This window comes from Tetrahymena thermophila, assembly GCF_000189635.1.
Source record: "Tetrahymena thermophila SB210 genomic scaffold scf_8254719, whole genome shotgun sequence".
Taxonomy (NCBI): domain Eukaryota; phylum Ciliophora; class Oligohymenophorea; order Hymenostomatida; family Tetrahymenidae; genus Tetrahymena; species Tetrahymena thermophila.
This window is the reverse complement of record NW_002476484.1, coordinates 243,202-270,012: the sequence shown is the minus strand read 5'-3', so window position 1 is coordinate 270,012 and position 26,811 is coordinate 243,202. Positions and strand designations below refer to the sequence as shown.

The 26,811-nt window shown below is 21.0% G+C and overlaps 9 protein-coding genes across 9 annotated transcripts; 4 read left to right on the top strand and 5 right to left on the bottom strand. All coding sequences in view use genetic code 6, as the record gives it.

Annotated features, from left to right (window-relative positions):
- Positions 1-558: 558 nt before the first annotated feature.
- On the bottom strand, positions 559-2,959 carry TTHERM_00393270 (MFS transporter; the record flags this gene model as incomplete). Its single annotated transcript, XM_001011898.3, has 6 exons — positions 559-767; positions 835-952; positions 1,025-1,185; positions 1,252-1,568; positions 1,623-1,800; positions 2,050-2,959. The coding sequence occupies 6 exons, from the start codon at positions 2,957-2,959 to the stop codon at positions 559-561; spliced, it is 1,893 nt and encodes a 630-aa protein (XP_001011898.2).
- Positions 2,960-3,546: 587 nt separating this feature from the next.
- TTHERM_00393280 (hypothetical protein) lies at positions 3,547-4,380 on the top strand (the record flags this gene model as incomplete). The annotated part of the gene is made up of 1 exon (XM_001011899.1): positions 3,547-4,380. One exon carries the CDS (start codon positions 3,547-3,549, stop codon positions 4,378-4,380), a length of 834 nt encoding a protein of 277 aa, XP_001011899.1.
- Positions 4,381-6,172: 1,792 nt separating this feature from the next.
- TTHERM_000393279 (hypothetical protein) lies at positions 6,173-6,487 on the bottom strand (the record flags this gene model as incomplete). The annotated part of the gene is made up of 1 exon (XM_012796500.1): positions 6,173-6,487. The coding sequence occupies one exon, from the start codon at positions 6,485-6,487 to the stop codon at positions 6,173-6,175; it is 315 nt and encodes a 104-aa protein (XP_012651954.1).
- Positions 6,488-8,658: 2,171 nt separating this feature from the next.
- On the top strand, positions 8,659-11,158 carry TTHERM_00393300 (hypothetical protein; the record flags this gene model as incomplete). Its single annotated transcript, XM_001011901.2, has 9 exons — positions 8,659-8,931; positions 8,988-9,037; positions 9,232-9,321; positions 9,573-9,662; positions 9,873-9,962; positions 10,162-10,251; positions 10,487-10,576; positions 10,683-10,775; positions 10,945-11,158. The coding sequence occupies 9 exons, from the start codon at positions 8,659-8,661 to the stop codon at positions 11,156-11,158; spliced, it is 1,080 nt and encodes a 359-aa protein (XP_001011901.2).
- Positions 11,159-11,183: 25 nt separating this feature from the next.
- Positions 11,184-12,017, top strand: TTHERM_000393299 (hypothetical protein; the record flags this gene model as incomplete). Its single annotated transcript, XM_012796499.1, has 3 exons — positions 11,184-11,263; positions 11,641-11,718; positions 11,939-12,017. The coding sequence occupies 3 exons, from the start codon at positions 11,184-11,186 to the stop codon at positions 12,015-12,017; spliced, it is 237 nt and encodes a 78-aa protein (XP_012651953.1).
- An 881-nt stretch (positions 12,018-12,898) lies between these two features.
- On the top strand, positions 12,899-14,645 carry TTHERM_00393310 (transmembrane amino acid transporter protein; the record flags this gene model as incomplete). The annotated part of the gene is made up of 4 exons (XM_001011902.2): positions 12,899-13,667; positions 13,767-13,825; positions 13,883-14,216; positions 14,284-14,645. The coding sequence occupies 4 exons, from the start codon at positions 12,899-12,901 to the stop codon at positions 14,643-14,645; spliced, it is 1,524 nt and encodes a 507-aa protein (XP_001011902.2).
- Positions 14,646-15,215: 570 nt separating this feature from the next.
- TTHERM_00393320 (transmembrane protein, putative) lies at positions 15,216-17,172 on the bottom strand (the record flags this gene model as incomplete). Its single annotated transcript, XM_001011903.2, has 4 exons — positions 15,216-15,582; positions 15,720-15,973; positions 16,247-16,702; positions 16,810-17,172. 4 exons carry the CDS (start codon positions 17,170-17,172, stop codon positions 15,216-15,218), a joined length of 1,440 nt encoding a protein of 479 aa, XP_001011903.2.
- Positions 17,173-19,122: 1,950 nt separating this feature from the next.
- On the bottom strand, positions 19,123-22,273 carry TTHERM_00393330 (hypothetical protein; the record flags this gene model as incomplete). Its single annotated transcript, XM_001011904.1, has 3 exons — positions 19,123-20,066; positions 20,150-20,704; positions 21,121-22,273. 3 exons carry the CDS (start codon positions 22,271-22,273, stop codon positions 19,123-19,125), a joined length of 2,652 nt encoding a protein of 883 aa, XP_001011904.1.
- An 894-nt stretch (positions 22,274-23,167) lies between these two features.
- On the bottom strand, positions 23,168-26,741 carry TTHERM_00393340 (BRCA1 carboxy-terminus (BRCT) domain protein; the record flags this gene model as incomplete). Its single annotated transcript, XM_001011905.4, has 8 exons — positions 25,848-26,741; positions 25,657-25,786; positions 25,186-25,379; positions 24,053-25,059; positions 23,846-23,985; positions 23,588-23,689; positions 23,321-23,535; positions 23,168-23,233 (listed from the first exon to the last, which is right to left on the bottom strand). Exons 1-8 carry the CDS (start codon positions 26,655-26,657, stop codon positions 23,168-23,170), a joined length of 2,664 nt encoding a protein of 887 aa, XP_001011905.4. The 5' UTR covers positions 26,658-26,741.
- Between the last annotated feature and the right edge of the window lie 70 nt (positions 26,742-26,811).

The window sequence follows — 26,811 nt, the reverse complement described above, 5'->3', positions numbered from 1 at the left end:
AAGAGATAGAAAAGAAATAACGTGTACTTATTTAGCTGTATTAAAGGACCAATTTAAAGAATATTTATTTATTGCACGCTATTTAATCTTGTAAAATAAATAAATAAACAATAAAGATATATCAAATTTAAACAATATTTTTGATTTATTCTTAACTTTGTTATTCATCTCAAATTATTTAATTGAATGTGTTTGTTTCAGTTTAAATCAATATTTTTTTAATTTACCGCAAAATCTTATTATTATTATCATTTTTAATTTTGAATTTTTCGTAAGTAAATCATCAAACAAATATCTGATATTGATTTATTGGGTTTTATTTCTACTTGGATTCAAATCAATTTTCAACTTTTCATTAAATTTCAAATATTGAATACAAAATTTACTTAGTTATTTTGTGTCTATAAATTTTGCTATTTTAATAAAGTTTTTTTTAATTTTTCTCTAAATAGATAGTAGCAATTATAGGAATAGTATTAACAAATATTAACTATAAATTTTAATAATTAATAATTATGCATTTAAATTATTTTAAATTAACTTATTTAAATAATTCATTCATTAATCTTCAGTTTCATCTAAATAGAATTAATCTTCATGACCAAAAGCAATTTCTGGAATTTCATCTCTTATTGGTTAGTTTTCTAGCTGAATATTTGGAATCCAAAAAATGTGCACTAAACAAATTAAGCTACAAAAAGCAATAGGAATGAGGTATAAAATATCGTTAAATTGACGTATTTGCATTAAATAAACAACTATAGACCCTATTTCATATAAATTTATAAGAATGATTAAAATTAAATAATAAGTTAAAAAAATTAAAGGATTTACCAAGTTATGAGCTAGCAAATAGTACTGCCATTCCCATGGAACGAACAACGGTTGGGAAAAGCTCAGCAAAATAAACAAAAGCCACTGTTCTTAAATAGTTACTTGAAAACCTTGATATCTAATAGAAGATTAATTAATAATTTTGATTTGTTTATTAGTATAAAATTTTAAAATAGAAAGAAATTCTTACAACTACTATCAATATCTGAAAGAACGTGATTGTTTTAGAGTCTTTAATTTAGCTTTGAGTGAACAAATTTGTGTAAAGATAGAATAAAATAATAAAAATAGCAGAAATAGTGCAAGAAATGTAAAGTTGTTTCTTTCTCTTTAATTTATTTATGATAAACACTATTTTTTTAATAATTTTTTCATATTAATATCACTGACTTTATTTAATAATATTTTATTATTTACTTGCTACAATAGAAGCAAAGACGTCTGATAGAGACAAGACTACGACTTTAACATATGTTGTTAAAGTTCCCTTTTCTAAAGTCAACTCTCCAGCTTTGAAAAGCATTTCTGTACAAAAGAAAATCATAGAGCCTGCCAATATACTTAATCTAACAGAGAGGTACTAAAATAAATCTTTGTATTTCCTATTTTTCTCTTTCCATTCTTCGTTCCATGTACTTCTTTCAAGATCTACATTTAAGCTTTTTTTGCCATTTACAATAGCTATCTTATTAAGCATTCTTAGGGCTTTCTACTTATTTTTTAAGTAGTAGAATCTATATTATTATTTTTCAAATATTTTTATTAATTTCTATATATTTTCTAAATACCTTGGTGATTCTTCATAGGTACTAATCAAGAAATTGAGTAAAATTGTAGGAAATACTCCACATACTATCATCAATATTCTCCAGTCATGTATAATGTAAGCAAATGCAGTAAATATAGCCTAGGCAGCACTAAATGCAACATTTAATCCAATACCTGATAAGACTCTAACATATCCAGCTAATTTAGTTAAAAAATAACAAATTAAAATAAAATAAAATTATTACTTGTTTTTTATTTACAAATAAACCTAATAAAATAATTATCCTCTCTCTCAACAAAAAACAAACAAACAAAAATAAATAAATCAATCAATCAAATCAAAAATTGATAATTTTTTTTATTCACTTTTAAAAATTTCATTTATATTTTTTATGTTTTGAGGAATAATTAGAACTATTTTAAAAAGCTAAAACTAAATCTACTTACTTGCTTACTCATTAATTAGGGAGATTTATAATATAATAACAGAAAGAGCTGCAAAAGCGCTAATAGAATAACCTGAAATAACTAAGGGCAACACCTTGGTAAAACATTAAACAATTTAACCAATAATAAATATTTTCCATGCCAACTTTAGTGCATGCTTTCTACCAAAGTTATCACTCAAATATCCAAAGAAAGAATATCCCAAAATACCAAAAAAAGGCTAAAATAGTATAAAAAATTATCTCAAGTTGTCGTTTTTGCAGTAAAGATTAAATTCTACAGTAATTGAGTTAAATTAATTTGGAAGCAATAATTTCCCAGTTTATTCCATGGTAAGATCTCCATTTTAGCACAAGTCTTCTACATTTTATGTTTATGAATAATGGTCTACATATTTTACTTTCTGGAATAAGAAATTTTAAGATATCATAAACCATCCCACGACAAACCATTGCAAACAGAAACAGGAAAATAATCTTATCTAATACCAGTTTTCTGTACCAACCTTTTCAAGGAATTGCTCAAAGGAAAACTTCTTAGAAGTGATATTTATTTTGACTTAGTCGTAAGATTGAGTTTTATTTTAATAACTATCATTTAAATAATTTGCCAGACTTAAAGAAGGTCTGATTCTTATATCTTGGTGAGATTTATCTCTCATCTTAGAGTAATTTACCCTCTAGTTATAATAGATAATTCTTGAATTTTCTTTTTTTTACTGACTATTTTCATCATCTTCGTCTTCATCTTCATCATGATCTGAATCGTAGTCTTTATCATTCTAATTATTTTCATCTTCATCATCATCTTCTATGTTATTTTTCTCAATGTAATAACTCTCGTTTACTTCATTTTAATTTAAAAGACGATTGCTCAGTTCGGATATTTTTGTCTTTTTTTTATCATACATTCAATAAAATTCTAAATCCTATATAATTTAACTAATCCAATTTAAGTCTGTCTAATCAATTGCTTGATTGTGATGAGGTTTATTGCTACTTCTTTACTTTTGTATAAAGCTTTTAATTATTTAATATCTATATTAAAAACTTAATCTTAAATTTTTTGTTAGTTAACTAACAATTTTTGATAAACTTATTAAGATAAATATTGTGAAAAATATATTCATATTCATTCATTTAATTTATTTGTTTAGCAATTATTAAATTTATTAAATTCTTCACATCAATCTATCAATTTTTTTATTTTTGATTCATATTTTAAATCTATCTAAAACAGATTTGTGTTTTAAGTAACCTAAATATTATTTACAAAGTAGAATATAGTCAAATTATCTTTTTGAAATAAAAGAAGAAATAGCACAAAATAATATATATATTAAAAATTAGATTAAATATTATTTAACTTTGAATTAATGTTAAATAAAAAACATTGAATTATTTTTTTAATAAATAATTAATTTTGATTGTTATTTTAAAAATAATTCTTATAAATTAATTGAATATTCCAGTATTAATCAATTTCAAATATCTATTAATGAAAAAGCAATAATAAGTTAAAAGCATTTACTAAAAACCGGATTAGGAGATTAAATCAATCTTAAAAAAACTACAAGAAACATTTGAAGATATAAAAAAATTAAAAGAAGAAAAGCATAGACTGCAAGATCATTTAGAGCATTTAAAAAGTTAGAACAATTCTCACATAGATGAGTATTTACATAAAGAAAACATAGGAAACAATCAGAAAGATGCATCAAGTCTAGAAAAGAAGCTATTATATGATGAAAAACTTTAACTTTTAAATATTATCAAGACTTAAAAAGAATAGCTCTAAGATAAAAAATAGGAGTTGAATAACATATCAGATGAAATGAATAAAATTGTAAAAAAGAATAATGATCATCTTGAAAATGAAGATAAGATAAAAAATAGTCATCTAGATGTCTAAACATCAGTAGCTAAAATATAAATAGATTGCGAAGAAACAGATAAAGAGATTAAAAGAGATTAGGGTATTCTAGATTAAATAGAAAGCAGTAATAAGCAATTAGAGCTTGAATATGAGTAACTTTGCAAAGAACATGAAGATATTTAAGAATAAAGTGACAACATTAATTAAGAGGTTTTGTAAAAAGAATAAGACATCAAAGAATTTTAAAATGAATTAGCTTAAACGTTTTAGCATCTACAAGAGCTTGTGTTGAAAAATAAGATTTTAAATGAATAACTAAACAATAAAATTAACTAAGAATAAACTAACTTAGAACAGATCTCAAATGCATATGCTCAAATAGAAAAAATTGACACTCTATTAATTTAAAATAATTAAATCATATAACAATTTGATTAACAGCTAGCAAATTCATGATACTTACTTACATAGATAAATATGTAATATATAAATCTATTTATAATAAATACATTAATTATTATTTTATATTATTCAAGCAAATGATTTGTAAATAATTTAAAAATAAATTCGTTTCAATAATTTTAATATAAATGTTCGATATTTATTATTTATTCATATTGTAAGTTATTCAAAATATAGCAATATGCCATACAAAAATTTCGTGGTTTTGATGCCACTTATTTGAATTTAAGAAATAATTGAGAAAATTATTAAGGATGAGAATTAATAAAGATTTATGGTAAACAGGAATATTATTAATGATGAGAAAGAAGTATTTAAAAAAATTTTATATTTTTGTTACTATTATTTTATCTTAATATAAATTATATATAATTAAATTAAAAAAATTATTCTCAAAATAATTATTTATTTTTTTAGTAAAAGCCAGGATTACAATAAAATAAAATTAAAAGAATTATTCTCAAAATTATTGATTAAAATTAAAAGAATTATTCTCAAAATTATTGATTAAAATTAAAAGAATTATTCTAAAAATAATTGTCTATTTTTTTGATAGAATTTAGCCTTGAAAATCAAATTAGCTAAATAAATAACTTTACTATAATTATTAAAAAAAATATATTTGTAAAATACATAAGAAAAAAATGATAGAAGACATAGAAATTTATTTGAAATTAGAATAGGTACTTCAAATTTATATAATTTAATATTAAATTAATTTCTTATTTATTATAATAAAGTTTTTAAGCTTGCCTCTATAATTATATACTGAAGTAGGAATCAAACTAAGGTTAAAAATCTAATATCTTTTATTTTAATTTAATTTATGTTTTTTTAAAAACATATTTTGTAAAATGAGAATTTATTATTTTTTTATTATCTTTTTAAAAGCATTATTTATCTTAAGTTTCATTTTATTTTCTTAATTTTCTTATTTATTTATTTTACAACTTTTAATTATTATATTTTTATGCAATTAATTTAAAGCGGTTATGATATCGAGATTTAAGATTTACAGAAATTAGAAAAAGCTTTAGCAAGTTGCAACAAACTTGAAACTTTTTTGTTTCAAATAACGTAAATTTGTTTATTTTTTTTTATTAGAATTTTTTATGAAGTAAATAGATAGACTAACATTTTAGATTTTTAAAATAATATTTGGACTTGATTTTATTTAATTATTTATTTATTTATTAATTTATTTTGTTTTAAATAATTTAATTTGGTAATTTTAAGAATCTAATTTATTCTTAATTATAATATGTTCTTTATTTTTTTATAAACTAATTAGCTAATTAAAAAGTGTATATAATAATTTATAAAAAGGTTTACTTAAATTGGTGATAAATTTTTACAATTTTTAGATTAAGGTTTATCAAGTTGTTCCAACTTATCAAATTTGACCTTGATTCTCTAGTAATAATAAATTTTTTTTATTATTTCTTTATGATTATAAAAGAAAGAAAAATGAGAGTATTTTTGATAATTAAATACTTAATTAACTGTGTGTATTCTTGGATTTTTAGATATTAAATTAATTTTTTAATACTTTTAATTATATTTTACTTTTAGGTTTTTTTTTCTTTCTTATTATATAATTAATTACTTATCTAATTTATTAAAAGGAATAATTTAATTAGTGACTAAGGTGCCTATTCTATAGCTTCTTGTTTAAAAAGGTGTCTTAATATCTAAAAATTGGTTCTCGATATAAGGTAATCAGATTTTATTATATGAATATATATTAAATATTTCTTATTTTTCACATAATTTTTTATTTTCGAAATCAATTTTTAATTTTTATTTGTGTTTGTTTGCGTTTGATTTACATTTTTTATAGTTTATTTTTTATATGAATTTTTAATAGAAGATAATAAAGTTTGATTTATTTAAATATTAATAGCAATAATTCAATTAGAGATTAAGGCATATAAGATATAGGTTCTGCATTAGAAGTATTGTCAAGTCTCTCCTAACTTGAACTTTTGGCTAAGTAAAATAAGCTTAATTATTTTGATAATTACGGTTCTTTAAAAATTATTATAAAGAAGAGAGTCTAGCTCTGTTTGTTATAAATTAGTTTCATTTAAAATTAATGCATAAATTTCTTAGTTGGAAAAAAAAATACTTTATTTATTCAAAAAATATTTTTAATTTAGATATCATTTTTAGCTTTTTTTATTTCTTTCTTTTTTAAACACACTTTTTTGCTCATTTTAATTTACTAATTTCATTATTAGTTCAAATTATATTTCTATGGAAGGGATTTTAGCTTTATGTGCTTGCATATCAAATTTAATTGGTCTCAATAACTTGAAGCTAATCCATAGGTAAAAATATAAAAACTCTCTAAATACTATCGAATAAAACCCTTTTATTTTTATCTTATTTTTTACAATTAATTTATTTATAGTCGTTCCTGGTTTTTAATTTCGCTGATTGGATATATATATGTATGTATGTATTCAGTGGATTTTGTAAAAATATTAATATATAAATGACTAAATGGCATTAGATCTGTCATAATGCCTGTAAAAAAATTTATTTGCTTCTTGTTAAAGAGTTATTTGTTTATCTATCTATCTAAATGTTTACTTAGAAAATTAGATAAGAAGTTAATTCTTATAATAATTAATTGATTATTTATTTATTTCTATTTAATAAAATATTTAGAATATTTAATTTTAAAATCTTAAAAGCTATTTTGAGAAATAAATTTCTAGTAATCACAATGATTCATTAGATTAAGATGTTCCTTTTATAAACTGTCCCAATCTCTTAAATTTAACATTGAATATTAGGTAAAATAAATTTATTGTTTTATCAGAATTCTATAATTAATTTAAGTATCTTTTATCTTTTGATTTTATTTATATCTCTTAATTAACATATTAAATTTCAATTTTTTTCTTATCAATATTTTAAAAAGATACTCAGACGATCGTTAGCAAGAAAAAGTTTTATTTCTATTTTTGAATGCTTGTCAAAATCTCAAAAATTTAACACTACATTTAGAGTAAATTATGATTGTTAAAAATAAAAATCTAATAACATGATATTAATTTAACAATTCCTGTTATAATTTTTTATTATTTCAATTGATATTCATATTTTATTTCAATTTTAGATTATTTATTTATTTTATTTCAATTTTGATAATTCTTTCATGATGAAATATAAATTTATATTCACTTTTTAAAAGAAAATTCCATACCTTATGTATGAATGATAATACTTTAGGTCAAGCTTTGGCTAAATAAGCTAATCTCTCATCTTTAATACTCCATTTATGTGATTAGTAATTTATTTATTCATTTGATTTTAAAGAATTTATTTTTAAAATAATAAATAAATTACTTACTTACTTACTATAATTTTCTCTTATTTTAATTTCAAGTATATATAATTGTATATTTATTTATTTATAAATTAAGTTGTTATTTTATCTTTTTTTTTCTTTCTTTCTTTCTTTTATCATAAATTAAATATATAAAAAATTATGTGAATTATCAAAAGTCATTATACAAATTATGCAGATATTGTTTCTAGTTTAGTAAACTGCAAAAAACTCACAGTCTTAAAAATGTATTATAGGTAAAAAAATTAAATTTCTTTTTGTTATGAGTTTTTAAATAATATTAAAAAAAAAATATATATTTTAATTGGCTGACATTAATTAAATCAATTAATTTTCAATATAAAAAGAGAATAATTTCAAATGTATTAATTAATTTTCTCTATCACATTTATTCAGCTTATTTTAATTATTTTTTTCATATAATAAACAAGAAAACAAATTGGTATAAGAAAGACAGAATATTTGAAACTTAAAAGATTAGTTATTATAAAACTCATAAAATATTGATTGATATTTGTAATCCTTGTAGTTTTAAATAATTAAAGAAAATAAATTTTGTTTTTAATACAATTTATTAGTTTGTAGTCTATCTGCCTGTATACTTCTTCATAATTTATATCTTTTGTTGAGAAAAGCTATATTCTTATACCTTTTTAAAAACCTAAAAATGAATTTATTAACTAAATAAATGAAATCTAGCAATTAAACTCTTTTTCACAAATATTTTAAGAATCAAAAAATTTAAGATCTATTACAAATACCACAATTTCTATTAATAAAGAAACTAGATAGATACTTTGGTTAGGTCCCCAATAATATCAATCAAAAAACATCAAATCCTCGGTCGTATATACCGAAATACGAGAACCGAGTAGCGTGAAAGTACGGTAAATATCATAATTTAGTTTTCAAATATGAGATAAAAATCAGGTTTATTTGACCTCCAAGATAAATTATTTAATTTTTTACAATTATTTAAAAGCTTGATTTTAACATCACAAATAATCAATAAAGTTAAAAAACAAATCTAAAATAAAAAATTGTCTATTTTTCTTATTGAAAAACAAACAAACAAATTAATTAATTAATTAAAAATCTTTACTTTTCATTATTTAAAAAAGATATTTGGTAAAAACATAAGAAATAAAATGACAGAAAACATAGAATTATTTTATAAAGTAGAAGAGGTATTTCAAAATTATATAAGAATATAAAATTAATTTCATATTTACTATAAAAATAGTTTGTAAGCTTGCCTCTATAATTATATACTGATGTAGGAATCAAATTAAAGTAAAAAATCAAATATCTTTTTTATTGTATTTAATTCATGCTTTTTAAAATATGTTTTGTAAAATAAGAATTTACATATTTTATTTGCTTATTAAATTTACTTATTAGAGCTAGTTTAATTTTCTTACTTTTTTCATTTTTTTATTTATTTTACAAGTTTAAATTATTATAATTTTATTCTATTCTTTTTAAAGAGGTTATGATCTTGAGGCTTAAGATTTACTCGAATTAGGAAAGGCTTTAGCAAGTTGCTCCAATCTTTAAACTCTTTTACTCCAAGTCAAGTAGAATAATTTTATTTAATTAATTTTAAAAAGTATTTTTTAATCAAGTAAATAGAGACTAAAATTTTAGCTTTTTAAAATATTTTTTGGCTGGCTACATTTTATTTATTTATTTATTTATTGATATCATTTATAATTAATATTATTTGATATTTTTTCAAATCCAATTTTTTCTTTTTTATATTTGTGTACTCTCTCATTTTATTTACTATTTAGCTAATTAGAGACAAAATATTTTATAATATTAAAAGTTTTACTTAAATTGGCGATCAAGGCATATAATTTTTAGATTATGGTTTATCGAGTTGCACAAACCTATCTAATTTGACCATGATTCTCAAGTAAAATTAATTTTTTAACTCTTTCTTTATGATTAAAAAAATAAAAATGAAAATCTTTTTGTTGCACATATTTAATTATTTAGATTTTTTTTTTTTTGTATTTTAGATATTAATTAAACTAATTTTTTAATATTTTTAATGTGTAGTTTTACTTTTAGGATTATATTCTTTCTTATTAAATAATTAATTATTTATCTAATTTATTATAAGCAATAACTTAGTTGGTAATTAAGGTGCCTATTCTATTTCTTCTGGTTTAAAAAAATGCCTTAATATCTAAAATTTGATGCTCAATATCGGGTAATCAGGTTTTTTTTTATTAAATAAAAATTTATTAAATGTTTCATAATCCTTATTTTTTATATGATTTATTTTATTTCAAAATTAATTTTGACATTTTTATATTTATTTGTGTTTAATTTACATTTTTTTTTAGTTTTCTTTTTGAATTTATTTTAGAGAGAAGATAATAAACTTAGTTTTATTTCAATATTAAAAGAAGCAATTAAATTGGAGATTAAGGCATATAATATATAGGTTCAGCAATAGAAGCATTACCAAACCTTTCCTAACTTGAGCTTTAATCTGAGTAAAATAAATAAGCTTATTTATTTTTATAATTATAGTTTTTTAAAAATAATTATCAAGAACTAAGTAGCTCTGTTAAAAATTTGTTTCTTTTTTTATTAATGCATACATTTCTTGATTTTATAATATTATATTTGTTATTAATTCAAAAAAAATTAAATTTAGATATCATTTTTAACTTTTTTTCTAACTTTTTAAATATGCTTGCTCATTTTAATTTACTATTTTAATATTAGTTTAAATTTGATTCGTAAGAAAGGGGTTGTAGATTTGGGTACTTGTTTATCAAATTCTATCAATCTCAATAGTTTGAAGCTCTCCCTTATGTAAAAAATAAAAAATCTATAAATCCTATAAATCTCTTTTATTTTTTATTTAATTTTATTTCATTCATAGCAATCAATTAATTTGTTTTAATTAATATTTAAAAAGCGATAATAAAATTTTACTTAGTGATCCATCAAGTTTAGGTTTTAGCTTTTTAAAATGTCCATATCTGTAGACATTAGAACTGAAATTTTAGGTGTAAAAAAATATTTTTTTGTTTCTAAATTAAAAAGTTATTTGTTAATCTATCTAAATGCTAACTTAGAAAATTAGATATAAGGATTATCCTTATTATTATTATTATTCATTTATTATTTATAGCTATTTGATACATTCCTTAGCATAGTTATTTTTAAAATATTAAAAGCGAATCTGAAAATTATGTTATAGGCAACCAAATTGATTTATTAGATTAAGATGATGCTTTTATAAACTGTCCCAATCTCTTAAATTTAGAATTCAAATTTATGTAAAATGAATATTTTGTTTTATTAGAACTTTATAATTTATAGTTTTTTAATTAATTGATTTTTATCTCACATTAAGCATATTTTAAAACTATTTTTTTATTTTTCTAATGAATGAATAAAAAGGTCACATAGCATGATGAATTAATAAAAATAACAATTTTTATTTCGTTCTTTGAATTCTTGCTAAAATATTACTAGTTTGACTCTAAATTTATAGTAAATTGTGTTTGTTAAAATATAAATATCATAAAAGAATATTATTTTAACATTTTTTCTTCAAAGAAAATAAATAAATATTTATTATTTAAATTGATATCAATATCTTATTTTATTTTTTACAAATTGATTTTTATTAAAATTTGATAATTCTTTCACAATTTATTATTTATTTAATTACTTTATTTATAAGAATTATTTATTTAATTTTAAACAATTAAAATTTTTAAAAATAAATAAATGAACTACTTTAATTTTCTCTAATTTTTTTATCAAGTTTTAATTTTAAATTAAAAATTAAAATATTAATTTATTTTTTTTATTTAATTATTTTTTCTTTCTTTCATTTATTAAAAATTTATATTAATTATTAAAAGTTATTACAGAGATAGATTACCTATTATTTCTAGTTTAGCAAACTTCACAAAACTCACAACCTTGAAAATTTACTATATGTATAAAAAATTAATTTCTATTTATTACGAATTATTTAATAATATTAAAAAATATAAATTTTTATTAGCTAAAATTTATTCGATCAATTAGTTTTTAAGTTATTTATTTATTTATTTATTTTTTTGTATGATAAGAGAATATTTTAATTCAAAATATATTATTTTCTCTAATACTTTTATTCAACTAATTTTAGTTATTTTTTTATTATATATCAATAAGGTCTGGATATCAAAGGATAAATAATAAAGATTGCTTGAAATTTAAGAGATTAGTTACTAGAAAACTTATATAGTTTTGAGTTTGCTTTAAAATTGTTGCTGATTTTTTAAATATTAAATAAAATAAAGTTTTGTTGTTTTAATTAGTTTGTAATCTTTCTGTTATATATATACTTCTTCATAATTTACATCTTTTGTTTAAAAAATCTTTATTATGATAAATTAATTTTTTAAAAATTAATACTGAACTTACTTAGCAATTAAATTCTTTTTCACAAATCTTTTATGAAAAAATAATTTATGCTGTTCTATTTTTAAATTAATAAATTCATATTTTATATATAATTTTAAAAAAATAATGCTAAAAACTTTAAGCTTTAATTTAAAAAATAATTTTACCATAATTTCTCGTTGTTCGTTTCTCGCTATTCTCGAAAGTTGTATTGAATTGTAAAAAATTTTTAAATATATTAATCAAATAATAAATTGTTAAGATTAAACCTTAAATTATGAGGAATTAGAGTGAATAACTGAAGTCTGTCTGTTTAATGCAAAATATTATTTTAAAAAATAAAATTATCATTTGAAAATTATTTTAAATAAATTTTAATAGTAAAGAATGAATAAAAAGTCACCAAAAATTAATTAAATTTAAATTGAGAATAAAACCTAAAATTAATTTTATGATTAATTTAATTACAAACAAACCCTATCAAAAAAAGGCAATTTAGAATAGGAACCAATCAGAAATTTAAGGAACTTATTAGGAATATTTAAAAAAAATTTATAAAATAAATTAATGTCTAAGAAATGCATTAAATTAAAGTACTATCTTGAGAATTTAATTTGTTGATAAGTGTTTTATTATATTAGCAAATAGAAGAAAAAATATATATAGAACTTCAGATTTAGTTAAAAGATAGTTAATAAGTTAGTTAGTTATTTAGTTAAGTTTAGGCAAATGAATAAAATATAAATGACATTTTCTCTCATCAATATGATGATTGGTGAGACAGCTTTAGTACTGCCTGTTTTATTCAATTAAGAAGGATATATATCTTGCATAGTTGTTCTTATTCTTTAAGGATTTATATCCTACAAAACTTGTGGCATATTGGTTGCAAATCTAAAGCCAAAAGAAAGCGACGTTTCAGATACAATATAAAGAATTTTGGGCATAAAATGGTGGAAGTTTTTCTAAATTTTAAGTTCCATTTATCTCTACTTAGTTGCATTGCAGTATTTCCTGCTTTGCAATAATATGGTTTATCGTATGATCACATTTTTAATGCTGGTAAGCGGGAATGATAACTTCGCTGCTCCTTCTCAGTTAAGTTACAGCTAGTTTTCTTTACAATATTTAGGATATATTTCAGCAATACCAATAGGATTTCTTACATTCATAAGAAAAATGGACATTTTAGTTAAAATATCTGAATATGGCATTTATTCTATATTTTCATTTGTTATCTTTATTTTTACTGTATTCATTTCTAATGTTGCATCTGGTAGATTAAGCCATAGTTCATCTTCAGTTAAATTATGGTCTTTTGATATAGGAAATGTATCAGGAGCATCTGCTATTGGTTATTCAGTCCATACTACTATAGGTCCTGTAATAAAATAACATAAAAATTAAGAAGAAAACTATAAAGTCTTAGGCTTTGCCTATTTTAGTGTATTTTTGATTTATCTATCAATAGGCTTATTTGGAGGATTAGGGATTTTAGGTACAAACTTTCTTATTAATTCAAATTAAGCTTAAATTTAATTGAATAAATTAAACATGTCATTTTTAACTTTTTATTAATATTAATTTATTTATTAAGGAAGGGATCTCAGAGCTGAATTCGGAGAAAACATAAACGATTACTTTTCATAGACAGATGTACAAAATTTGTTCACTAAAAAATGATTTATTGAATTTTTTTTAATAATGGAATAGATATCTATATTTATAGTTCAGATTCTCTATTTTATAAATCTTATAACATGTTTACCTATGTCATTCTTTATATCTAGATAAAGACTCTTCCAATTTTTCTACAGTGAAAGAGAACCTCCAGAATAACTATTTATTGGGTTTAACTTATTTTATGTATTTCTATGCATTGTCTTGCAAAATATCCCCTCAATTAAATCAGAAGATCTAATGAATGTAAATGGTGCCATTACCTGCTTCTTCACAATGTACTTAATCCCTATCATATTACACTTTCAAGCATATCATGGATAGGACTCGTTAATGCTTAAGCTAAAAAAGAGTATATCTAAGCTAGGTAGAATTTAATTATTTATGATTAACTGCTATTCAATTTTTAAATAATTAAAAATGTAAATAAATAGGTGTTATAGATGACTCCGAAATAGCCTTAGAAAGCACTTTGCTATCCGGTGTCAAAAGTCAAAAAGAGGACAAATACAATTTATTTATAAACGAGGACGAAGATTCAGATGATGACTAAAACGAAGATGTTACTTCATCAAAGCAGAATCAATAAAATCCTAAATAAATGAAATAAACTCTCAAAGATAAAAAAGAATTCGAATAATAAAAGAAGAAACTGATTGAAAACCAATCTAAAAACTTTTCTATTATTTTTTACGGGGTAATTGGTTTGATTGGTTTAATAAGTTTAATATATGGTATTGTTGCATTATCAAGGAAGTTCTTTAGCTCAAATCCCGATTCCATATTAGATGATTGATTGATTGATTCATTTATTTATTTAAATATTAAAATTAAAATGAGTTTTTACAATGAATAATTTTCTAACAAAAAAACATAATAACAATTCTAAAATTTTTTAATGATTTCTATTACTAATTTAAAATAAATACTTTCATAAGTTATAATTAAACAAAAAAAAAGTTAAGGTGATTTATCTATTTAAAATAAATATTGTATATAATAAAAAAATTTAAAATATCTACAGTCTGAAGCTTTCAAAAAATTATAAAAAGGAAGAATCTTTTGATTGATTGAATGAATGAATGAATGAATGAATGAGCGTATAATGAAGAGTGAATAGTTTACTAATAAGATTATTAAAATTTAGTAAGAAATAAAAGAAAATATATAAATAACAAACAAACAACAAGAAATAAATTTCAATTATTATTTACATATTTAGTTGTGTATTTTTTATACTCAAGTTAAATTATTTAATTATAATGAGTTTAATAATATTTTAAAAAATCTATTTTCTTTAACTATAAAATAAATAAATAAATAAATTTGTGAAAACATTTATTTATGTATTGATTCATTTATTCAGTCAGTCAAGAGCTACAATACTATCTTCAAAATCATTTGAAACTATTTGTGCATCTTTTGAGTTGATATGTAAGGGTAGTTTATATACAATTCCCTTTTTAGAATCTAAAAATACCACTCTCTTTGTTTCTTTGTTGTACGAAGCATACATAATATTTGGATAGCCAAGTTAAAAGTATGTTACAATTTACATATCATATCCAAATCCTTTCATGATATAAACATTCTTCTTCGAGCAACATGGTTCTACAAAGTAATAATTATTTAAACCTGTAATTGGAACTATCCTCGAATAACTTAAAAAGACATTTCTCATTGTAGTAGGTTAATTAGTGGGTACATCATACATTTCAGCCCAGTCATCTTTTCTAATAAGTAAGTAAGTAAGTTAATAAATAAATAAGTAAAAATTTAAAATTAAGTTAATTTTAAGCTAAAAAATAAATTTATGTTAAAATTATTCTTTATGTCTAATTTTTAATTTTTGAAATTAAATTATAAATACCCGCATAAAATGACTCTTCTCTCATTAACCTTGTTGATAGTGAAACCATTAGAGAAATCAGTGCTAAGTGATTCATTCACTTTAGTTTCAATATCTAGACTGCAAAGGAGCTTTTCAAAGGAAAAAATTAGTTTATCAGAAGTTTTTTCTAGATCTATGACAAAGCTATCGAAAATCAAAAGGTTTTCTTATTTAGTAATTTTATGAGAGAGACCGACTGAGACTGTTTATTAACCAGTCGAACAATCATAAACCTATTTTTTTAAATGTTTAACTAATTAAATAAATATTTATTGTTTTAATTTTATAAATGAAATTTGAAAATCTACAAATTATTTATTTAAATAATTCATAGACTTATCAATTAATTTTAGTGCAATTTAGGGTATTTTTAATCAATTAATTTAGGTATTTTGAATTAATTAATTTTAGGGTATATTTAGTTTGTTAAAAATGGCTTTGATTCTCTATAAACTAGCTTGCTTTCTTATGTTTTAATAAATTATTTATTTTAATTTTTGTTTTACAGTTATCAAAGTCCCGTCTTATCCAGCTGCAAGCTGTGAAAATACAGCTAAAAGATTCTTGCTAGCATGAACTATATATGCAACGTTTGCTTCACTCTAAATGATTTAAGTCTACTTAAAGTTGTTAGAATCAAAAATCTTAAACTAGAAATTTTATTTATCATAAAAGACTACACTTCTTGAAGGAATAGCATAGCCTACAAATTCAAAATTAGCAGGAATATTAAAGGTGCGCTAAATTATTTTTTTAGGATGCAGAGTAGCAACTAAAACTTGCTCTTGCTCAATAATTAAGTAGTTTGCAGCATCTTCTACACTAGATCCAGCCATCGAATATATTTTTTTTGTTTTATTATGTACAACTTTTAGTATAAATGTTTTGCGGCAGTAATTGACAAAACCTATAAAGATGATAAAGAACATCGCTCCAATATTAATCTATCTAATTAACTCTCCCTAAAATAAAAAAAGCATTAATTTTTGTTGGCATGAGAATGGATTAGAGGCAATTTTAAAAAAGATTAATAGCGTATTTAGAATAGAAAAATGAATCAGATATTTACCTCTAAAAAGAAGGTGTATAGGAAGTTGTATAGATAAAATAAGTTGTATTTGATAAAATCAGTAATATAATATGGTATAGGGATCAAACCAGTATACTCTAGAACGGAGGGAATAAAATTACCAATAATATCTAGCAGGAATATTTTACATGGTAATTCATCCATCATATTGAAATCTCTGGTGATATCCTACAAATACATGAGTACAAGTATTTCAATTGTGTTATATATAATTCCATGTAATGGGCGCGGTATGCAATTGAAGAATATTAAAAACAGCTAAACTCCTAATCCAAAAGGATTTTCGGCTTTACTAAAATAATTAAGTGAAATAGTGCACAAGCATAAGGCGACAAAAAACATCTTCTTCTAAGAAAATCTATTACTTTTATAAGCTATTTATTATTGCTTAGATATTTAGGAAAATCTGATATTATTAATTAAATAATTTTGTAAATCATCAATATTGATTAAAAAAAAAAAATTATACAATTTATTTATCTCTATCTATAACTAATTACATTTTTTTAAAATAGTGATTCAACGCTTCTATCCAAAACGTGAATCAATTCACCAGCAAAAAAATTCTAAAATAATTTAAAAAAGTTGTTCAGACTGACTTTCTTTTTTTTGATAAATTCAATAAATAAAAAATAATTAGCTAATTATTATAAATTATTTCTTCTTCAATACTTTTCCAGTATTTATAATCTTTATAATTTAGGTTAAAAATTGCCGATTTATTCAATTTAATTTCTATTAAATAGCTTAAAAAAATACAAATTGCAATATAAAAAAAAATAAAATTGATTAAATAAATCCCATTAAATTAATAAAATTACTTCGTTCCAAATTTTTTTGATAAATTTTTTAAATAAACTACCAAATTTATTGAAGTTTTTAAATTATTTACTTATTTAAAATTTTATAACCTTGATTGAATTTATTTTACACTATTCTAGAAAGAAGAAAAACTAAAATTAAAATTTTTAAATATTAAAGATTTAGTTGAAGATTTGATTAAATTATTTACAATATTTTGAACTTGAATATTTTTGATGTTATTAAAAATAGATTTAAAGTTTATTTTAAACTGATTTAAGTGATAACTTAGTTATTTCTTAAATAATTAATAAATAACCATATAAATATATTTTTATAATAATTATAGGTTTGCAAATTGAGTAAGTAAGTAAGTAAGTAAGTAAGTAAGTAAGTGAGTAAGTAAATATTAATTACTTTATTAGAAAAGAATTTTATAGATTTTTTTAAATTATTTACTTGTTTAAAATTTTATAACCTTGATTGAATTTTTTTACACTATTGTAGTAAGAAGAAAAACTAAATTAAAATTTTTAAATATTAAAGATTAAATTGAAGATTAGATTAAATTATTTACAATATTTTGAACTTGAGTATTTTTGATGTTATTAAAAATAGATTTAAAGTTTATTTTAAACTGATTTATTAGTGATAACTTAGCTATTTCTTATATATTTAATAAATAACCATATAAATATATTTTTATAATAATTATTGGTTTGAAAATTTAGTAAGTAAGAAAATATTAATTACTTTATTAGAATAGAATTTTTTTGCTTTTTTCAAAAAATTTACTTGTTTAAAATGTTTAACCTTGATTCAATTAATTTTGTAGAAAATTGAAAAACTAAAATAAAATTTTTAAACATTAAAGGCTTAATTAAAGATTTGATTAAATTATTTAAAATATAATGAGCTTGAATGTTTTTGATATCATTAAATATAGATTTAAAGTTTATTTTAAACTGATTTATTAGTGATAACTTAGCAATATTCTAAATATTTAAAAAATAACCATATTAATATAATTTTATAATAATTATTGGTTTGAAAATTGAGTAAGTAAGCATTAATTCCTTTATTAAAGTAGAATTTAAAAGCTATTTTAAATTATGTACTTGTTTAAAATATTTAACCTTGATTCAATTAATTTTATACTATTGTAGAAAGAAAAAAAACTAAAATAAAAATTTTAAATATTATAGGTTTAATTAGAGATTTAATTAAATTATTTAAAATATATTGAACTTGAATGTTTTTGATGTCATTAAAAATAGATTTAAAGTTTATTTTAAAATGATTTATTAGTGATAACTTAGCTATTTCTTATATATTTAATAAATAACCATATAAATATATTTTTATAATAATTATTGGTTTGAAAATTGAGTAAGTGAGTAAGTATTAATTACTTTATTAGAGTAGAATTTTATAGTTTTTTTTATAAATTTATTCTATTTACAATTTTTTAATGTTTTTTGTTTTATAAATTCAAATTATGTAAATCCCAGATGTATTTTGCCCGTTTTTTCTTAAAATAAACTCAGCAACAATGTCTGAAAGTAGACTTTCGTATTTTTTCTTTAAAGAATAAGGATCGTGAATTTTTTCATTCATCATTTTCTGTCTGTCTTCATCTAAATGGTTGAGAAGAACTTATTGTTTTTGTTATTAATTAGGGTCGGTAAATCTAACAATTTAGTGTATTCTATTGATTGTTGATTCATAAGTTTCTTTATCATTCATCATTTATTATAATCTGACTTGATAAGGAATTTTATATTTTGATGGATCATTAAAATTTCTAGTTTTTTATTCCAATTTTTCTTTTTCTTTCTTTCTCTTTTCAAGTTCTTTCACTAAAACTTAAGGAAGAGCCATTCTTTTTTTGATTCTTGGCTCTTAAATAGGTTCACCTATATCACGATAAAACTACAATCTTTCTTCTTCTTTTCTTTGCTAATATGAATAAATTGGAGTTGAAATTTCAAAGTGAAATTCTTTCTCTTTCATCATCTAATCTAGCAACACCCTGCCATTACATGTCTTATAATTGTATATTTTATATTTGTCACAAGTATTTTACAAGCCATGCTGATTGATGAAATTAAAAGACTATTTTGTTTTATACTCATCCTATTCTGTAATCACTCTATCATTATCATAAATGTTTAAAATTGGCAAACTTAGTTTTCCGAAAATAATTCTGCTAAAACCCTCAGTCTTACAATCTAGGTAATAGAAAAACTCTTAAACATCCTATTCAGCCATTTATCTATTCGGTGAATCGAAACATTCATAGTCTCCATCCATAAATTTATCATGATAATATTTAGATAATGCTAAATCCCCAACATAATAATAATTTAACCCAAGCTTATCATAAATAAAGGTCTCTTAATTTGTATCCTTAAGCACCCAAGCATATTAAAGAGCTATTTTTAATAAAACAAAAAAACATTTTTAGTAAGTTTTGAAATTAGTTTTAAAGTAATTAAAGTGTTTTTTTTTTATCTACCTTTTTTTAGTAATATTATGGAGGCTTTGTAATCTTTAAGACCTGTAGAACATTCAGCAATTTATTTTAGAAACTCTATTTTTTTCTGTTAATTCTGAGTATAATCACAAATTATTTTTCCTTAGCTTAAAAAGAAAAGTGCTTTGTCATAATCAAGAAAGTCAATATAAACTTTAGAAATAAACAGTAACATATTTAAAAAGCAATTTATATCATTCAAGTCGACTAGGGTGTTCAGTAATTAAATTACCAAAAACAATGTGTGCTCAATATCCTTTCTTTGTATTGAAGAAATCAAATCATACCATTTATTTGTAAAATGATTAAGCAATCTTCTGCAATCCTAGTCCTAGTGAATTTACAGTTAGCTTAATTTTATTCTATTTTGTAACATCTTTTTTAAGCTTCTAATTACATTATTCTCACTCATCTTAGAAATGCTAGTAACATTTGAACTGCTTGAAATTCCTGAATTTTTACGTCTTAACAAGATAGTTGATTCTTAATGTTTATCAATACTTTCACTTCTTTTTTTTCTTTCATTGCTCACACTATCTTTAAAGTTTTATAAAATAAATTTATTTTGATAATATTTTTTTATTTTAATCTAAATAAATTATACAAATACTCAAATAAAAGTTACTTCAATTAATTTTTATTTAAAAAACATAAAATTTAAGAAAATCTTAATAAATAAAAAAATTTATTTTTTAATAAAATTTATATTTAAAAAATTTATTTATGAATTAATTGACAAATTGATGCAGTTGATAATTTTTGAAAAATATTTATCTATTTATTATTTGCATAAGTATATTTTTTTATATTTTATAGAAATATATTTTTGGGTTGATATTTTCAAATTTTAAAATAAAATAAACTCACAATCAATAATTCAAACAAAGTGTTTTTTAAGCTAAAAAAAGTAGATTATAAATGAAATTAAAAAATTAAATTATAATTTAATTTACTTTATGTTGGGATTTGAGGTTAAATTGAAGAAAATCTATTTGTTTTTTTGCTTCTTTGATATGAATTACTAGGAGGAAGAGGAGATGCTATATAAGTCAGTGAGGATATTGAATTATTATGCTATGGGTTGGGTGGAGCAGAGTGATCTAAATATTAGAGACTCCCTCTATTATATAGCTAATCTACAGAAGGCTCTGATGTAATGAAGATTTTACTTGGTTATTCTTAATTAGATGACATTTTACTAAACTCATTTAATAATGTTTCATCATTTTAAGAAAGAGAACGTACTTTAGGATTATATGTATAAGAATTATTTGTGTTAGGTACTGGGAAGTTATAAGCCTATGTGAAAGCTCTTTTATTTTCAATATTTTAGCATTCATTTAAAATACGTTATAATCCATTATTTATTTCGTTATTGAATGGTTTGGTAGGAGATTAGGTTCCACTGTTTAAAACATAGCTTTTATTCAATATATTTGGAGATTAAAATCTTGAAGAAGGATTTTCACAAACAGATTTATTCAATCTACTTTCTTTGTTGGATGCTTCACTAGTTGTTAAGGGTGAAGCAAATCTCCTTCTTCTTGGGGTTTAGCAATTTGTTGATACAGATTCACTCTATGATTTTAAATGACTATTTTAGAGAATCTTAGAATTATTTCCATCTTCTCTACCAATTATAGAAGGTCTTTTTGAAGAATCAAGAAAAGATTTGTTTATTTTTGCTTCTTAATTTATCATAATGCTTGCTAGTTTAACTCTACTTTTTTATTAAGAGCGAAGTATATTATAATCGAATTATTTCTTAATTGAATCTGAGAGCCCACTTTAATTTTACATTTCACTTTGTTTCCTCCCTGTATAAACTGCACTTTATGGTTGAATTTGAATTTCACTCTAATTTAGTTTATCTAGCTTGTTTTTATTTACAAAATTTTAATCATTTCCTTCTTCCAAATATTATGAATATTCTTATGTCTTATTTATCCTTGGCAATTTAAATGTAGTTAGCTAATCTAAACCACCTGAATAAAAAAGAGCTTTTTCTGTGAGTTATTACTTCGCTATGCTTTTCATTTATTTTTGGTGATTTTGGTTGAGTTATTCCTTGTATAATTCAAAACTGTTTGAGCTATCATCATTCATCTCTCTAAATAAGATTTCTAATTAAATTTCCAACAAAAAATAAGACTTATAATTATAACTTTTAGGAAGTACTGAATTAATTGCATCAATCAATTATTTATTGTTTCGTGGTAAAGTCAAAATATTTAATTTGATTTTAGATTAATAATTATCATTCAATTTTTCTTTCTTTAATAAAATTTATCAAAGTGAACTTTCTTGTAAATTAATTATGTAGAAATATTTCTGATATTTTATATTTATTTCTTTATTTATGTTATCCAATTTATTTTCATTTTGGTTCTAACAAAAAAAATCAAAACTATCTTTCAAATACTCAAAAAAAAATTAAAATTAATTCAATCAAACAAACAAGATAGATAGATAAATTGACAGGCAGACAGAAAGACTGATAAAAGTAAATATCTAATATTAATAAACTTTTAATTGCTGAAATCTCTTATAAAAAAAAATTTAAATTATCAAAAAAATCAAAATTTAGGATTAAAAATATATTTTTCCATAATAAGAAATGATTTTCAATTAATTAACTAAATAGTAAAAAACTCAAATTAATTTTAATATATTTAAAACAGGACTATGAGCTTATTTTATAATAAACACATTTAATCATGAATATTCTAACAAATTAAATGTATTCTAAAATTCTTTACTAAAATCCAATTTTAATAAAAAACATATGATTGATTTTTAACAGAGTTAAATCTAATATAATTAATTTAACTATTTTTTACTTTTAAAAATGAATTGAAATATTTTTAAAAAAGTAAATTATTATAAATAAATTCATTTTTGTATTGAATTTAATAAATAAATAAACTCGATAACTCTATTACCACACATAAAATATATAAAAACAATAATTATTTAGTTGGTTTTAATAACTTTACTCATTCATTAAACTGCTAGATATTATTACTTAGATAGAATACTTTTGTTAAATATGCTATCAAAAACCCACTATTTTATATATAAAAATAAATAAATAAATAAATATTTAGTCAATTACATTTATAAGTTAATTAATTAAAATGAATAAATTATTACTTTCTCTGAAACACAATTTGATGCATCATAACCTTATGGAAGCTTGGAATATTACTTGAAAAATATGGTGTAATTAGCATTTTTAGAATTTTCTAAAACTCTACCACCAAAATATTTAATAACTCTCTCTGTTTCTAATTTTTACTTCATTATTTCTTTATTTTTTCTTTAGACTTAATCCAAGTATATAGAAAAATCAAACCCAGTAAAAATATCTATTTTTTATAGAAAAATTATTTTTGATTTCTCATTATTTAAAAAAAATACTTTTGTTCCAGTCAGAATTATATTCTCTATAATCTTCTAAGGGAATTTCTCCTTTTACAGTATTACAGTCTTCGATCCATTTAAAATTCAATATTTCTTTACCTGATTAAATTGAAATAAGTTTTATCAACAAAATATTATTTCTGATTAAATTAATTTCAAAATATAAATATTAAATCAATGTAAAAAATAAATATTATTTATCCAAATTAAAATTAAAAAATAGTAAAAAATATATTAGAAATAGTTGAATTTTACCACTCGTTAATAGAGAAAGGATTCTAAGTTAATTCAAGGATGAGTTATTTCCTTTTGCATTATGCTATGAATTAGTGATCTAATTACCGACTATAATTACATCTTCTTAGAATTGGTCTTTTTCTTCACATAATTAATAGCTATTTATTTATTTATTAATTTTTTATACATTTCCTTAAAAATATTTTATTATTAAAAATTAATTACCTCTTCAAGTAAAGACTTTGACAATTTTACAATTACTAAATTTGATTTTATGATAAGTTGATATAACCAATTTTTTTATTTTTATCTTGGTTATCAGAATTTATTGAATTTTACTTTTGTATTTTTTAAAAACTAAAACCAAATCTCATTAAACTACTACTATTATTGATATTGTTATTGTGAACTGAATTAGAAGGAAAAACTAGCTTCTTTTAAGATAATAGAGATCCGGTTGCAATTGTAGATTTTTTTTTAGATAACAAATCAGCAAGAGAAGATTTTTGAGAAGTACTGTTTTAGCTAGTTTAAGGAATAGGTTTTTTAGCTGTAAATAATAAACTTTTTTAGGAACTTAATTCTATAGATTTAACTTATTTAGCTTATGATGATTGTTAACTCATTTAACCTTCTGATTCAACCTCCATTTTATTTTATATGTTTATTTATTGTTCCGTTTTAGTAACAAATTTATCATTTGATTGTTTTTGTTCCTGCTATTTTTAATCTTTCAAGTTATTTGTATTATTTTCTTTGTTAGTGTTTGCTGTTATTTTATTCATGCAGAAGAAATCTTACATTGTTTTTTACTATTTTTTGATAGAATCCATACCAACAAATAGAATTTTCTCTTCAGCTAAATCTGGTAAAGAGCTTGTATGAACAGATATTTATGGATCTTTGTTTAATTATGTATTGTAAGCAATAATATTTTCCATATTAAAATTTGTTTGTTCATACTTTTCTATTAATGATTCTTAATTTTTTCTCTTTAACCATTTAGTTGTGAATTTTCCTTGATAACACTCTTAAATTATATCATGATAATATTATTCTAATTCTTCTTGACATCTAATTTCATCTTTTAATTGTTTTTATTAGAGTTGTTGATAATAAAAAGTCTTCTACCAGCTATCCAGTATTGAGTCTTCTTCAAAGGAGTCATCCTTTTTTTTGTATTATATAGGTATGCTTTCAGCTTTTGCTTTCTTTTTAATTTCCTTTTCTTTCTTTAAAAAAAATATTAACAAAGCACAATAAATAATCATTAAAATGAATGAGTTATTAAATAATATTTAATTATATTAATTAAATAATTATTTAAAATATCAAAAAATTTTTATATTATTTTTTACATTTTTTTCATATTTTTAGTAAATTTTGTCAACTCTTGTAGAGAGATCGTTGACAGTTTTTTATGGTTTAGGTACAAGATACTCTGGAGTGGTTTCCACAAATTTGTTTTCTAGCAGGCATTTTTCAAGCCAATGAATATTCAAAATAGGGATTTTTTAATTGTGTGCATTTTCATAGTTTTTATCACTTCCATCTTAATATTAGAATAAAAATAGTTGATTTATTGATAATAATATTAAACAAACAGTAAGTAAATAAAATTAACTAATTAAAATGCATTTTTTATTTTCATTAAATAATTATTTTATGCTCAAAAATGAATGATAAATTCCTTCTAAATTTTCCTTTAAGTAGAAGTTAAATTCGAATTGAATTTAAATTGGGCGGTAATTAATTAATTATTAATTAATTAAAATTCAAAAATAGAGATAAAACATATTTGCATATTTAAAACATAAATAAATAAATACCTTTCCAAATAACAAGATCAACATTTTTGGTGAATTTCTTTTTTATATCTGCCCCAAGTTTGTTTAAAATTGAATGTACTGAATTAGATATATTTTCTCTGTCATTTGTATACACGTCAACGAAGACACTCTAAATGTTTTAATATTTTAAAGTATTTCATAAATTTATCATTAAATAATTTTCTACTTACCTTACCCTCTAATGGCTTTGCTTTTGTTGGAGTAAAATCTTACTTAGCAATTCCCTTTTTTTACTTTTAATCCACAGCTAAATTTAAAGTAAAATTATTCTTAGTTTTCTTATTGAGTTAGCCTATGCTTGTGAGAGGGCGCTTTATGTTGCGTTTTTTATTTAGATTATTGCTTTTATCGTCTTAATCTCTACTTTAAGAAGAATCAATTGAAGAACTTGAAGTTATCTAAAATTGCTTTTTCTTAATGTTTTCTTGATCAAAAGGAGCAGCATCAGTATTCCAAATATTATTTCTATCTTCATCTTTCTTATCTGTCTCTAAAATATATGCCTCATCTTGTAATTCATACTATAACTCCTGATTAACCATGTAAGGAGGATTGATTTCTCTTGGACTGAAGTATCCAAAAAGACTTTGCTTGTCTTTAGATTTTGTCTTTAAAAGTTTTGAGAATGCATTACCAAAGACATCTCTTCCACTAAAATTGACTTCCTTTTATTCTTCTTCCTCCTCTTCCATACCATAGTCATTCCTTTTAACGTAATTAATATTTCTTCTGTACTAAGAAAGAAAGGTTGACTTTTGCGAATCCAAATTATTTGAATTCTATGAATCTTCCTACTTGAAATTGAACTTAGAATCATCCTCCTCAATAACTGAATATTTTAAAAGAAGGTCACGCAATTATTTATTATCCTACTTGTTGAATTTGTTATTGGATGGAGTCTTAAGAATTGTGCTAGTACAATTCATTTAATAAATATCGCTATTCATTTCACTAATCTTCTATTATTTGTTGCTATTCATTAATGAATTGATTAATAAATTAATTACCCCTTTAATTAAATGATTGTTTTTATTCCTTAAATCTTAACAAAAAGTAAAAAATTTTGATTTAAAACTAACTATGTATGTATCTTTCTGATAAAAATACTGATTTATAGTAAAAAAAAACTTTAAA